This window comes from Sebastes fasciatus, chromosome 24 (genome assembly GCF_043250625.1).
Source record: "Sebastes fasciatus isolate fSebFas1 chromosome 24, fSebFas1.pri, whole genome shotgun sequence".
Lineage (NCBI taxonomy): Eukaryota > Metazoa > Chordata > Actinopteri > Perciformes > Sebastidae > Sebastes > Sebastes fasciatus.
The window spans coordinates 4,899,453-4,915,082 of NC_133818.1; the positions used below are offsets into that span (position 1 = coordinate 4,899,453).

General features: G+C 38.8%; 1 protein-coding gene across 4 annotated transcripts; it reads right to left on the bottom strand.

Annotated features, from left to right (window-relative positions):
• Positions 1-623: 623 nt before the first annotated feature.
• On the bottom strand, positions 624-13,162 carry LOC141762812 (SLAIN motif-containing protein 1-like). Of its 4 annotated transcripts, none has more exons than XM_074626893.1 (10): positions 12,620-13,162; positions 9,958-10,094; positions 5,912-6,052; positions 4,539-4,688; positions 4,217-4,259; positions 3,733-4,140; positions 2,851-2,862; positions 2,161-2,310; positions 1,759-2,080; positions 624-1,589 (listed from the first exon to the last, which is right to left on the bottom strand). In XM_074626893.1, the coding sequence occupies exons 1-10, from the start codon at positions 12,765-12,767 to the stop codon at positions 1,514-1,516; spliced, it is 1,587 nt and encodes a 528-aa protein (XP_074482994.1). In that variant the 5' UTR covers positions 12,768-13,162; the 3' UTR covers positions 624-1,513. The 4 variants fall into 4 exon arrangements, with proteins under 4 accessions (XP_074482994.1, XP_074482991.1, XP_074482993.1 ...); XM_074626890.1 differs by lacking the exon at positions 4,217-4,259 and adding an exon at positions 5,723-5,836 and having other exon boundaries at positions 12,620-13,158; XM_074626892.1 differs by lacking the exon at positions 4,217-4,259 and having other exon boundaries at positions 12,620-13,161.
• Between the last annotated feature and the right edge of the window lie 2,468 nt (positions 13,163-15,630).

The following is a 15,630-nucleotide window of genomic DNA, read 5'->3' on the forward strand; positions in this document are numbered from 1 at the left end:
TTTATTTTAAATGTCAGAATTGTTTGTTTGAATTTAATAATTTAAATTATAAGTATATGCTTCAGGTTAAAAAAAATAAAAATAAAAAACATTTATTTAGTTTAGTATTCTCATATTATTGTTTTATCAATTAAGTTATGTATTTATTTCCATGCTATTTTTTAAGCATTTATTTATAGATTTATTTATTGCTTTTAAAGTAGTTTTTCATCCTTCAGGCATTAATACTTAATGTATGTTAATTAAACATAAGTGTGCCAGCTGGGTCTCAAAACACTGCCGTTATACATGACATCCATCTTTTTTTACGTCAGAATTGTTCGTTGGAGTTTAATAATGTAAATTATAAGTATACATTTTACTTCTGGTGTGTGAAATTGTTGGGATTTTTCTACAAATCATAGAAGTTAAATTGTACACTTTTGAGCTGTGAGTCAATATTTCCATGGTTCTACCACCAGGTGGCATCACCTCTGTATTATCTCAGCTTGTTGCTACTAATTGAACATTAATTCCAGTTTGCATGACTCAAAATTGTGTTTGTAATCAAAGAAAAGTGTTAAATCACTTTAAAAGTTGCAGGTTTATATTCAACATAAAGTAGTGAGGAAAAAAAAGTCATCTTTAATTCAGTGTGTTTTATTAAAATGTTTCGCTCATTCAGTCCATCACAATAACAAAAGTGTCAGGATTTTGTGAAATGTGCCATGGTGACGCTCATTTAAAAACACAATATTACAAACAGAGGGTGCTACATTATGCCGTGTGAAATCTCCCCCAAAAAACATTTGTGTTTTTCCTTTAAATCCAGAAGATCGAATGTAAAAGGAAGTGCAAACATTAGTAAACAGAACATAAAAAATATCAGCAAGTTTATACAAAGTGCAACAAGAACAGATCCCTTACAGGGCGTTAAAGTGTTAATATGCACAGTTTTGTGACGCTGTGGTGAGACAACTTTGTAAACAGACATTTTGGTCACATTTAAAATTCAATAATATTGCATCAATATATATTATTAGCACACAGAATAGTTAGCTTTGTACATACTTTAATGTCTTGTAAAAATTAGACCAAATGTGCCCAAACCAACAGGATTCATTTTTAGCAGCATCGTTGGCGCTTGTTGCCAGAGGGAAAACACCTGATTAGTTAAAAATTTCATTTAAAATAAATATATAAATACATACAGTAATGGTGAGGCTCATTTAATAAAAACTGGCAGCCCTCTTTAGCAGGTTACTGGGACCCCACAGCCAGCGGTTTATTGCACATAAGCAACAGGGAACAACTCCCTCTTGGCACAACACAACCCGCCTTCCCCGAAGAAATTCTGCATAGAATTGAATGGATGACACGAGTTTTGGCCCTTTTGATGAACTATTCTATGCAGGATTTATGGTACTTTTTTTGGTCAAACCCATTAAAATGTCTCCAAGGAAAGCGTTTACGTTGAGGTGTAGTGAAGTTACCCCAGCCAGCGGGGCTTCCACTGCACCGATTCATCCATCCATCAGTAGCAGCCGTCTCTCCAGGTGCTGTCACGAAGGGCACTGAGGGTGGACAAGCTCTTTGGAGGCGTCAGTAAACTACGGAAAATAATAAAAGAATGGTCAAATATAAGCTCACTGCACATTACACATATTTGACAACACTTATAGGAGAGCACAAACATTTTAATCCAGTAATAAAGTGTATTTTAGTAAGGCTTAAATAATAATGAAATACTTTAATCGATTGACAGAATTAAAGGGTCACCTTCGTGCTGGTTGGGCCACCTTGCTGCGGGGGGTGGAGGTCGGGGTGCCAACAAAGGAGGCGGGGCGAGGCAGGCCGCTGCGGGGCGTGTTTGGCGCTGAATTGGGCGTGCCCCCTCCACCTGGAGATTTACTGAGCATAGGGATGCCACTGTTACCCCCGCCGCTAATGTTCAGACACTGGAGGCTGGTGGAGGTCGGCATGGACGCTGAGCCCTTGATGGTGGGACTGACGTAGGCGGTGGCCTTTAGCGGCGGCCGTGACAATGAGGAGAAGTTCCCGACGCTTTGGACCCTGTTCTGTAGCTGGCCTGGGGAGGGGACTGGAGAAACAGATTCAATTAGATCCTTCTGCATGTATATTTCATAATAATAATTAAAAAAGAGAGAATCTGTATCTTACTGGAGGACTGCAGGCGAGCCAGCCCACTGGACGAATCAAAACTCAGGCTGTTACGAAGCAAAGAAGGGGAAGCACTAGGATTGGTTGGAATGGGCACACTAGGCATGCTGGGAGTTCTGACAAGGTTAGGCATGCTCCTCCGCAGCTTATCTGACAGAGACGGACACACAAATGTAAATAAATGAAGTTAAAAGATGCACAACAATGCAAAAATAGACCTGCCTTACTGACCTAAAGTCTCAGGATACAAATAAACACAGTAAACCATTCTAGTGTACAGTGTGAGCTGTTGGCCGTGTCTTAAGACGCCACATAAAGCTGATCTCATTTACCGTAACAACCGTTTCCAACCCCCTCAGTCAGATATACTCTCCTAACTCTAATCCCATCAAACTCTCTCTCGTCTCGGGAACGGGAACACACGGCAGTCTGACGGCTTTAAGAGTGGTTGTACAACAAGCTTAGACTGAGTTATTATTAAGTTGTAAGGACATCAGTGTGGGTCAGTCGCCGCTTGATTAGAGAGCAAAGGCGGGATGCATCTCAAAATGAGAGAAATGACCAGAAAGCACATTTAAAAGTGATGAATTAATGGAACAGAGGAGTTGGATTAATGTTCAATAACAAATTTGAAATGTTTATGAGGTTAGAATTTCTTTTTGAATTTAGTGGAAAACGTCGTCGACTTACTCTCATATTCGGCTGGACGCCACGATGAAGTTCCCCCCAATACAATACGCCAAACAGCGTACACATATATACAAATACACACAGATATATTTCACGTACAAAACATATAAACAAAGAGATAACTGATTAGTACTGTTGACAGCAAGGACAGCGGTATATTTCAGAGTTTTAGGTAGGAAGGTTTATTCTTTTTTATGGCACTCTAATGTCTCCATAGTTTAAGCTCTTATAAAATGAAATAAATAAAAGAATAAATAAGGGGTAAATAAAGGGAAAAGCAAAAACAAAAACAATTGGGAAAAGAATCAGGAAAAATAAAGAGATAAAATAAATAAATGACATTATATAAAAATAAATAGAAAATATACAAAAAAAGTAATTTATATACAAAAATAAATAGTTTTAAAATATATATATATACATTTTTACATAAATAAATGAACAAATAAATGTGAAAAAAAGAAGAAAATGCTTACAATTATTCTTTTATAATTTATTATTTGTCTTTATAATTTCAAATGTATTTATTCTTTTATTTATTCCTCTTTATATTTCCACATTTTGTATTTACTTATTTCATATTTTATTTATTTCTCTTTATATATTTCCACTAAAACACACTAGTAAAAAGCCCATCTCTTGCGAGTCCCTCATATTTATGGAGGTGCAATACTGGAATACTTGAGTATATTTATTGAGTTTTTGGAGTTGTGTTCCTCGCCACCAAATATTCAGTCTCCTTTTAGCTCTGTTTTGGTCTCCACCATCTCCTAAGGGAAATATCTGGCTCTTCCTCCACCAGCTAGTTGCTAACATTGGTTGTCTGCCATTTGATGCAGGGCAGGCAGCGTAGAGTGGGTAAATCAGAGTGTCTTTTCTCACCTGATCCTGGTCTGAAGCCATGTGGCTCGGCTGCGCAGAGGCTGCCCAGTCCCAGTCCCAGTCCGAGTCCCAGTCCCAGTCCCAGTCCCAGTCCCTGGGGCTGGGCTTGGAGCTGAGGCTGAAAGGCGAACCCAGCGGCGGGGTATGGCGGAGTGGATGGGGTGGAAGGTGGCGTGGACAGGGAGCTGGTGCTTCTTCGCCAGTCTCGGATACTGGAGAAGGTGTGGGAGTGCGGTAGGCGGGTGAGGCGCGGCTGCGGAGGGGGCAGGAGGCCGTAGTCTTCGTCGTCCTCCTCGTCTTCCTCCTCCAGGTCGGGGCCGGCGCTGAGCTGGCTGAGCTGGAAGGTGAAGCTCTGGCTGCGGCGGTTGGCCATGATGGACGACGTGCTGGCGTAGTCCTGTCTTAGACCTGAGGGAGCGAGACATGAGGACCAGCGTACAAAACACACACACACAACCAGGACAAACACACACACAACCATCACCTCCGCGGGTTAATGAAGCTGAAGTAGCGATGAGCTCTGAGATCTGGTGTCATATGTTAAAATATTAGGAGAGGAGGGAACAAAGACAGAAGTCAAGTGGCACATAATGACAAAAAACACAGAAATAATTGAGATTATTCTTGAAATGCAGGTTTACGTTTAAGATAAACTCAGTTTTAGTCAAAATGTCTGCTGTAAAAATGGTCTAAATTGTCATCCTTGAGTCCAAGTACATGTTTGAGCCAAATTTTAAGAAATGATCTCAAAATAAAACTAGTGCACAGCTTAGTGTTTAGCGTTGTGTGTGATGTCAATAACTTACTCTCCTCCTGCAGTCGGGCCATAACCTGGACGTCAGTGAGGTCTTGCAGTTTGTATCCCAGAGAGATGGAGTCGTCCTCCAACTCCGAGGAACCGAGGTCGCTGTCCATGGAGGACTGGGGGCTGAGGGCGCATCGCCGGAGGCTTCGGCCTTCAGACAGAAATAAAACCAGAGTGAGTTTACACTTCTCCTCCTCTTACTGTACCTTCCCAGCTCGTTTCTGACTCAGTGTTAAACAAATGAGACAGTCGCTGTTTTAGTAGCTCAGTAATGAGAGAAGCCCTCCAGTCTTCTGAGTGTCCTCTACATAGAGATGAAGGATCTAAACTAATGGAGGCTGATACTCTGCTCGGAGAATTACAGTCTATTAAGCTCCAGTGAGGCAGAAATATTATCAGAGAGGTTATTTCAACCTCTCCCCAGTTAATGATATTCCTCATATCTGCTGCTCTAAAATAATCCTCCCCATCATTACTATTATTCTAATTACATTTGTCACATTTTGCTCTTATGTGATCAAGTTTTCTGCACCTTTTATCAGGCTTTTTGGGTCATCTTTCACCCAAATGTTACATATTTTCTAACATATTTCTAATGAAATAGTCCCTGCTTTTGAAACGTTGTTTCTGGAACGACATGTTGATATATGGCTTTGCTCCTGAATAACATAATATCATGTTGGTGACACACTAATGGGTTCAGATAGATGAAAGGGACTTTTATTTCTGGAACAACATATCTAAAAAAACAAAAAAGCAAACGAGTAGGCCCTGGCTTTTTAACTTTTTAATGCTGTTTGGACGAGCATCGTAATGGAATTGAGCCTCGGGATGAAACGCCCCCGTGGCACTTACTACATAAAGTTCCCTGCAGCCTCACCCTCTGCTGTGTCTGGAACATTATTTCTTTCCATCACTAATAATGCACTAAAGGCTGTGGCACAGTTTCATCTCCAGCTCGAAGCTGCAGCTGAAATATATTCTCTCACTCCCACGACTTCTTACACGAGAACACAGTTGAAGTTATATCTAAAAAAGCTCGTGGCTGACCCAGTTCTGTACTCAGCACCTGCACATTAATATTCTGATTACTGTAAAGCATTATGGAGTATTCAGTTTGATGTTCTGTAACGTACGAGGAGAGGAAAGCAGGAAGTGTGTATGAAAAGCAGCGCTGAGGCTTACTGCGGCTGGCGGGGAAGAAGGTGGGAGTCCTCTCAGCTAATGGGGAGAGATCCTTCGCTATAGGACTCAGCGTCCGGTGGAGGACCGGGTGGAGCGGGGAGGACAGGGATGGAGCTGAGGGAGGGGAGACATTGGAGTTTAATAACAGGAGTATTTGAGCTGCTCTAGAGGTGAAAGGTGTTGAGTTACCGTGTCTTTCAGACTGGGGGGTGGAGCAGAGTTTGGCTGATGGGGAAGAAGTGATGGGCGACACTCCGGCCACTCGACTGAGAGGAGGGCCGGGGGATGAGGTGGGAGACGGGCTGGACAGGGAGCTACGCCACCTGGACACTGAGGAGGGAGGGAAGGAGGGAGGAGAAACAAGGAGAGGAGGATATTAAATCATACAAATCATTATCTTAAAAACTTTTATACATTATTTATGTCTTAGCTAGCTGTAAAAAGTTGACTAAAAGTGGGATTATTCCTTCCTTCACTGGCTATTTTACATATATATAAAAACAAACAACCCCCCGAAGCATTCGAAGACTGATTTGAAGGTCTATTACCATGGCAACAGTCGAAGCTTCGAAGCACTCAGAACAGCCCTAGATTTGTTAACATTAAAAACAACAATATGTATACCTCTATACCATTAAAAGCCTCATAATGAATGTATCCAACCAGGTTGAGGAGTGAGGAGTGAGGTCCAGATAACACCAATATGAACTATTTCATCTGTAATCTTCTTCAGCTATTGAACGACACATTCGTTTTCATGCTATCAGGGATATTCAAATACTTTCATAGATGCGCAGTGCAGACTACATTCATTCTTTCCATCCAGCACAGAACGTGAGCCTTTATTCAGAATAGGAACATAAAATAAAACCTTCAAACAGACCCTCTCTCACCTCAAAGCACCAAACTGGCAACAACAATAATGCAAATACAGAAACAGACAACAACAGCAGCCTCTCTGAAAAGAGGGCAGCACTGTGCAGCGGTTACCTCACCAGCACCGTGGTGACTGTCACTAACCGCTCTATTCAACAGCTCCACACGTGCTCAGCACAAAGAGACAAAGCTGCATTCAACACAACAGAGCTGCTCACACACTGCAGCTGTACCTGCTGCTGCTGCTGCTCAGTGTCTCAGACTAACACACTCGGCTACTATTCATAGATGTAGAGATGTGATGTGAATATCTCGGGAGTGAAGATGTGCAGGAGGATGCAGGACGAGGATTTCTCTCTGTGTTACCTGTCAGTGTGAATATAAGCCCCTTAAAGCTACGGAGGATGGGTGGGTGGGGGGGGGTGCATTCCTTTCATGTAAACGGTTTCCATGGCAACAGCTCTCACAGTTTTTCCACCGTGCAGAGAGAGGAGAGATAGCAGGGCCGAGCTGGTGGGAGGATTCCTCCGCCCGCTGCTAACAGCGATGCACAGGACCATCAGCATGTTCACCGCCGCCTCTGATGCAACGCGCTGCACAGCAGGAGCAACTTCAGAGGACGGAGACAAAGTCAGAGGTCGAATACTGTGACCTAAATATTAATATATAAGCCAAGCAAAACTATGTGGATGTGCAAATATGCTGCTTTATGCAAATGTATGTCTGTATTTATTATTGGAAATCAATTAACAACACAAAACAATGACAGATATTGACAGAAACCCTCACAGGTACTGCATTTAACATAAAACAGTATGCTCAAATCATAACATGGTAAACTGCAGCCCAACAGGCAACAACAGCTGTCAATGTATCAGTGTGCTGACTTGACTATGACTTGCCCCAAACTGCATGTGATTATCATAAAGTGGGCCTGTCTGTAAAGGGGAGACTCGTGGGTACCCAGAGAACCCATTTACATTCACACATCTGGAGGTCAGAGGTCAAGGGACCCCTTTGAAAATGGCCATGCCAGGTTTTCTTCGCCAACGTTTAGTGTAAGTTTGGAGCGTTATTCAACCTCCTTCATTGGTACCATTGGATTCATTAGGTTGTCTAGTTTGGTAAAGCGACCTCACATGCACAAACGCGCCCACGCAGCACCATCTCCTCTCATCAGGGTGCTAAGCTGCCTGCTCAGCTAAGGCCCGTGGGTGCTGTCGCCTCCATTCACAGTCCGCACACACTCCGCGGCCTACGCAGTGACTCATCGATCAGACGAGGATTTCTTCAACATGCTGGATTGATCAGAACCCTCATCTGCTGTTTTTTTTCCAGCTCGGCTGTCGATAATCTCGAGACATGAAATCTATTTAAAAAAAAAATCAATTCAGGCGCATGCAGTAACCATGCCGACGCTGAACACAAACCAAGACACCAGTATTGATTCTTGAATTTCAGATATTAGTCTGTTGATGTAACTATGACAGCCGCACTTCCTGTTCAGATGTTTATACTTCGTCTTCTTCAGTGGTGCATGATATCATTAATCGTGGCAGACGAGCAGGTCAGGTGACTCGCGTCTGATCTGCTTAATGCTGCAAGACGTGGACGGATTATAGCCTAGAAGATCTACTGTCCTGCTGAATGAAGGTGAACTTCAGCCTGCTTATTGTGTGAGACTGTCAGCGGAGACTTCACAATGTTCTGGCATGTGTTGCATCCTAACTTACGAGTTTACAAGTTATGGATTCTGACAGCTTCCGGTCTTGTTTTATTTGATCACATCCATCTGAAACTCAGGAAAATGATGTTGATTTTGGTGCCAGACTTCCTCCTCCACACGTCAACAAGAGCATCCAGCTATAAAGTCTAGATGAGAAACAGTTTAACAGTTCCTCCTGGCCAGGATCTGTGTTGTGCTGTTGTGAGTCAGTGAGCGAATGTGTTTCTGGCAGGAAGACACCTACAAGCTGAGTACACGAGTTTAAAATAGCCTGCAGGAGAGCAGCATCCTGCAAACTAATCTGCTGTCTGGGACTGACTGAGTAACAGAACACAAAGGAAGAGAAACACACAGAAAGACCGAGGGTAATAAATTAAAATAAACAGACACATCTAGAGATGACAGTAAGGCCTCGGTAAAGCGTAGAAGAGTCTAAAACAGAAAATACTTTCCTCTTTTTCAAGGAAACGTGACAAATCTGAATTAGAAACACCCCGACACTGAACTCCAGCTGAACTCCACGGAGACGCTTCCAGCATCGTTCATTAGAAAGCGAGGAACTCCTTCAGCCCTCAGACATCCACACTAGAGGTCGACTGATAAAGGCCGATATAATAACGATAGTTTGGAGCAGGAGAAAGCTGATTAATTAGCCGGTACCTTCTTTACTTCTGCAGCTGCCTAGTTAGCTTCTTTTGCACACGCCGTTTTTAATAAATCAGTTTTTCTGACACTCTGAATTTAATAGAACATCCTGCAGTGTGATTTGGTGGATTACATCTTTAAAAAAGTTTCTATTTATTTGCTATGGCTGATGTTGTGTGTCTTACAGTATTACCGGCCAGGATTACTTCTGTTGCGCGTCTCGTACATTGTTAAATGCCGCTCTTACAAACCATTAATGTTCATGCACATTCCCGGGGTAAGATGTTCGTACGTTCCTGTATGACTGGTGGCGGCTGTGCAGCCGTCGGCCACCATCAGAGCCCAGTAACGCCGATAACGATAGTTTGTAAAACGTCCTATCGGCGCTGATTAATCAGTCTACCTCTAATCCACACACACACACAGAGAAACAGTTCTTTAACTGTACGCCTTAAAACCAAAAAGATTCTTGCATCTGCATTGCATTCTGGTCTATTGAGGCTAATAAACCTCTTGGTCTTTAAATCTAATGGTCATCACAAAAACCTGAAGTTTGTTGGTCAAGAATCAGCTGCTAGAGAGACGACCAGCTACTGGATCAATACCAAACATCTGTATCACACTGGTTGTACTGGACAAGCAAGGACCAATAGAACTAAGCACCCAGCAGCCCTGACATGGGGACAGTCCTGGTTTTTGTCCCTACAAAGAGACAAGAGTTCATCCAGAAATGGTTCAACTGGAAATCTAAAAGGTATTTTCTCTAGCTGTAATCTTTCTTACAAGCACAGCTGTTTGTTCTTCTAGCAGAACTCTGAGCAGCTTGGAAACAAATCAAAAGGTGTGATATCACTCACTTAGCTCGTCTCAGACAACGTTCTAATTTAACACCCTATGAAAACAGTCTCTAGCACCGTCGACTCTTTAGCTGTAGGCTACAACACAAAGTCATTTTCCTTGCACACATTAACAGTCTGTGGTCTGGTACCTTGTTCCAGTCGGAGGGACAGCGACCTCCTGGCGGCCTCCACCTCTGATTTGGGTCCGTCCAAAGCCTGCCGACACCACTGGAGAGGAGTGAGGGACTCGTCTGAGGACTCTCTGGCTTTAGAGGACACGTACAACCTGGAGAGAGACGTAGAGTAAGTTCAAACGATTGTTTAAAGACAATGTAAGCCTATTATTATATGAATATTCAACACTGTAGAAATTAATGAGTTTGGAGAACTCAGAATCAAGCCATGCAAGCTTTCCATAGAAACACAATCAGAGATGACTTCACAAAGCAACAGATGACATTTCTATGCAACTTTAGCACCAATATCACTGTGTGTTTGCATTACACCGTAGACACGTTTGTAGGAGTTGAATGTTATGAAAGTGTTGGGACTATTCCTCGATGTAGTCCCTGACAGATCTCTCCTTTATGCCACCTACTCATCTCCTCCCGCCTCCCTGAGTTCAGGTGATGCTAAGCCTCTCAGATATGAGGAAGAGGAGCTGCTCTGTTCAAACGGAGTGGATCAGATTATTCTGACAGCCCTGAACTCCCTCCTCCTCCGCCTCCATTCTGCTCTGCGGGCAACACGCAGGGATCTGAATTATAGATTAAAGGTGAGACCTGAAGGGGACACAAACAGTTACTATTCCTAGAGACGCCTGCTATGTGAATACACAACAAATAAAATATGAATGCAGATGTGCTGCAGTAACTTTGATCTCCTGTGTTTCTAGCATGTAGTCTAGATATAAATGGGGTGTACAGAATATTAGAAACACTTCTTAGTGTAATGCAAAACAAAGCAACAGCACCACAAACTACAGCCACTAAAGTCGAATCAACACCTCTCTAAATGATATATTATATAACTTCATAAATGTAGGAATTTACTGCAGGACTGTTGCATTGAACTGCTTCATCTTTAGCTCATAAACTGGCACCTGTTGTGTAAATCTCAGCACATAAGCATCCATGTTATTTACTGTATTTTTACAACAATGTTTGCAGTGATTTGCTGATTGAGTTATTTCATTGTTAGACAAAAAAAAAAGCAATTTGAAGGGCACAGTAAGACCTTGATGCCACCTCTAATAGCCAACTTATTGATTAACCTTTATGGGATGATGTTAGTCCCCATAGTAACCATTTCATTCCTCCTCAACATCACTGTATAAAATGACCTGTGGTGACCTCTAGGATAATCACAGCCTCATGAAACTTTACAGCCACAAACTAGAGACCTAGAGCATTCAGAGGATGGATGTCTTTCCTAGCTAGATTGACAATAAGGGGGTTTCTGAGCAGTTTACACAACACAAGTGCTCGCCATCCAATCGTCGAAAAACGTGTAGAAATCTCCAAATGTCAAAAGTTTTTGGAACCAAATCACAGCATGGCTTTTTCTATGGTGTTCCTCAAGGTCTTGGTGTCTTAATGTGGTATTTTGGAGGGATTATTGATCATATTTAGCAATTCAAGTGGTAAAAAATGTTTAAATTTAGCACCACGACAACAGGTCAGTTCTGCAAGTTGCAACATAACCAGCACAATTTCACTTCCTGCTTTTGTCTCTTTTGCAACATCCTCAAATGTCCTTTTTCAGTAGAAGAACACAATAAATGACATTTTATAGGGTTTTTCTGCAGGTTTTTGGATGAAATCTCATAGAAATTAATATTTTAAAGCACAGTTAGTGTCTGATCCCCTCTGTGGCACTATGGGTAGATTAATGCATTAATGTAAAAGCATGCATGAATGAATAATTACAAACATTTTCTTTTATTTTGACATTCATTGTTAATTTATTTCTGTATAAATGTATTTATATATATTTTTGCATATACATTACTTATATGTATATTTCTAAAAAATATATATTATTTTTATATAATATTTATTTATTTTAACTTGTTCTTTTCCCTATATTTTACCTTTATTTATTCTTTTTTTCTGCAGGTTTTTGGAAGAAATTTCATAGAAATTAATATTTTAAAGCACAGTTAGTGTCTGATCCCATGTGTGGCACTAGTAGAGCAATGCATTAATGTAAAAGCATGCAGGAATGAATAATTATAAGCATTTTCTTTTATTTATATTGTTATTATTTATTTTTGCATATAAATTACTTATATGTATATTTCTTATAAAAGTATCTATTTATTTTTATATAATGTAATTTATTTATTTATTTATGTTATCCCTTCATTTTTACTTATTTTATTTCCCTATTGCTTTTTCTTTTTCTTATATTTTCCCTTTATTTATTTAATAATATTAATAATAATTATTATTTATTTATTTATTTTTGCAGCTATTTTGGAAGAAATCTCATAGAAATTGATGTTTTAAAGCACAGTTAGTGTCTGATCCCCTGTGTGGCACTATGGGTAGTGCAATGCATTAATGTAAAAGCATGCATGTATTAATTTCTGTCCTGCACTGATGGAGACTGTCAGCTTGGTGCAGCCCTGATGACAGGCCTGATAGAACAAGTGGCCTCTCCTCCTCTCTAAAGCTAACTAAGGTGTGAGTCTTTGTGTTGCAGGAGGAGGCTGGACTCATCCAGACACAATAAGAACTAACAGGACAAGCATCAAAATCACACATGCATGCATGCATTAAGTCACCACATCAAGCAACAAATGGTTACCATGTCTCATCGGATTCATCTGAACAGGACAGAGAATCAAAATCCAAAAGTTCCAGCTCATCCAGAACCGAATCCTCCTCCTCCTCCTCCTCCTCCTCCTCGTCCTCTTCCTCCCCTGCAGCTCCAGAGTGGAAGTAGTCGAAAGCATCCTCCGGAGGCGTGAAGGAGCCCAAGGACGCCGTGCAGAGCAGCGTGGGCAGCGGGCTGGGCAAGCAGTGCAGGCCGCCGGAGCAGCTCCCTGTCCGGGTCCGCAACTGCTCGTTCTGCCGCTCCAGCTTCCGGACCAGCTCCTGCAGCTTCCGAACCTCCAGCTCGGCGTTCAGGCTGTTGCTGTTGCAGTCCACCTCCTGCATCATCACCTCCATTGCACCGTAACACAGTCAAATAAAGGTGATTGTAGCAGCTACCTCACCTCCAATGTGGACAGGTAGGTAGAGCCAAGCTACAGCAGCACCTCCTGGATCTCTCCTCGCCTGCAGACTGAGCTCTATTCTGGATCAGTAGTAGTCTAGTACGCCTGTCTGGTCTGGACTCCACCCCTCCACCATGCACACACACCACAGCCTCCTCCTCCTCCTCCTCCTCCATCACCATGACACTACTCTACACAGGTACACATGCACCTGTCACACAATATACATTATCATCCAATATCCTAAAGAAAACATGTGCAGGAGTTAATCTTTTTGCATTTTATTTGAATGAATCATTTTAAGAATTTTATTTTATTTTGACATTAGTTCATTTATTTCTGTATTTAAAAAAAAATATATGTATTCATTTTTTGCATATAAGTTACTTATTTGTATATGTATATTTATATAATATTGTTTATTTATTTAATTTTTTCCTATATTTTCCCTTTATATATTATTTTTTTCCTTCAGGTTTTTGGAAGAAATCTCATAGAAATTGATGTTTTAAAGCACTGTTAGTGTTTGATCCCCTGTGTGCCACTATGGGTAGAGCAATGCATTCATGTAAAAGCATGCATGAATGAATCATTTTAAGAATTTTATTCTATTTCGACATTAGTTAATTTATTTCTAAAATATATTTATGTATTTTTTGCATATAAGTTACTTATTTGTATATGTATATTTATATAATATTGTTTATTTATTTTATCCCTTTATTTTTACTTATTCTTTTTCCTATATCTTCCCATTATATATTATTTTTTCCTGTAGGTTTTTGGAAGAAATCTCATAGAAATTGATGTTTTAAAACACAGTTAGTGTTTGATCCATACTATGGGTAGAGCAATGCATTAATGTAAAAGCATGCATGAATGAATAATTATAAGCCTTTTATTTTATTTTGGCATTTATTGTTATTATTTATTTATAAATATAAATTACTTATATGTATATTTCTTATAAAAAGTATCTATTTATTTTTATATAATATAATTTATTTATTTTATCCCTTAATTTTTACTTATTTTATTTCCCTATTGCTTTTTCTTTTTTATTATAGTTTCCTTTTATTTATTATTTTTTTTAAATAAAAAATATATTTTTAATTTTGAATATTTTTTACCAAGTTACAGGTGTACGATTTATTATTTTAATAATAAATACAATTGTTTTAATTTTTAAGATTTTTTTACCAAGTTACAGGTGTACGATTTATTATTTTAATAATAAATACAATTTTGTTAATTGTGAAGATTTTTTACCAAGTGCATTAAATTTTTTTAAAAACATCTGGCGACATCTAGTGGTTGAAGCTGGTCATTACATCAGATGGAAGATGTGTGTACGAGCACTATACATTATCATCCAATATCCAAAATAAAATGTATCTTTGTACAGTGAATATCTTTGTCTCATGTCTCATGTCTCATTTTCTAAATAAAGTTTATTATTATTACTGAATATTTTCTAAAAGTTTATTATTATTACTGAATATTTTCTAAATAAAGTTTATTATTACTACTGAATATTTTCTAAATAAAGTTTATTATTACTACTGATTATATTCTGAATAAAGTTTTTTATTATTACTGAATATTCTCCAAATAATAATTATACAGATTATTTTCCAAATAAAGTTTATTATTACTACTGAATATTTTCTAAATAAAGTTTATTATTATTACTGAATATTTTCTAAATAAAGTTTATTATTACTACTGATTATTTTCTGAATAAAGTTTTTTATTATTACTGAATATTCTCCAAATAATAATTATACAGATTATTTTCCAAATAAAGTTTATTATTCTTATTCTTATTACTAATTATTTTCCAAATAAAGTTTTTTATTATTTCTGATTATTTTCCAAATAATATGTATCATTATTACAGATTATTTTACAAAGATAGATGACACAAAGATAATCACTGTAAAAAAGATAGACGACACAGATATTCACTGTTGAAAGATAGAGATAAAGTCATCTATCTTTTTTTACAGTGAATATCTTTGCGTTAGGAGGAGGTTATTTTTTTAATATTTTTAAAAAATCTTTTTTTTAAGATTTGTCTCTTTGTTTCCTGCAGATGCACTGCACCATTATTACTCACTAATCAGCATCCAATCTTTTATTTATCTCTCATTTATTTTGGTATTGTAAGGAACTTTAATCCAAAATAATGCATCTTCCTTACAATGTCAAGGAATAAGATGTATGTGTTTATCAATGTATTAAACAATAAATAAGGTTTTCATATAAATATACATGTTTTTTTGTATTTATTTTTGCCTGTGATTAATAGCAAGTTTAAATGTTTTCTACACATTTTCTCTTTAGTTTATGACTGGTTTTATAATATATATGCAAATGTTTAGCATTTGTGCTTGATAAATAACTCAAATTATTATTTAACCATCAAAATGATTAATTCAGCTGCTAATCAATTGTTTTTTTATATGTAAAAAAAATAACCTAACGCAAAGATATTCACTGTACAAAGATAGATGACTTTATCTCTATCTTTCAACAGTGAATATCTGTGTCGTCTATCTTTTTTACAGTGATTATCTTTGTGTCATCTATCTTTGTA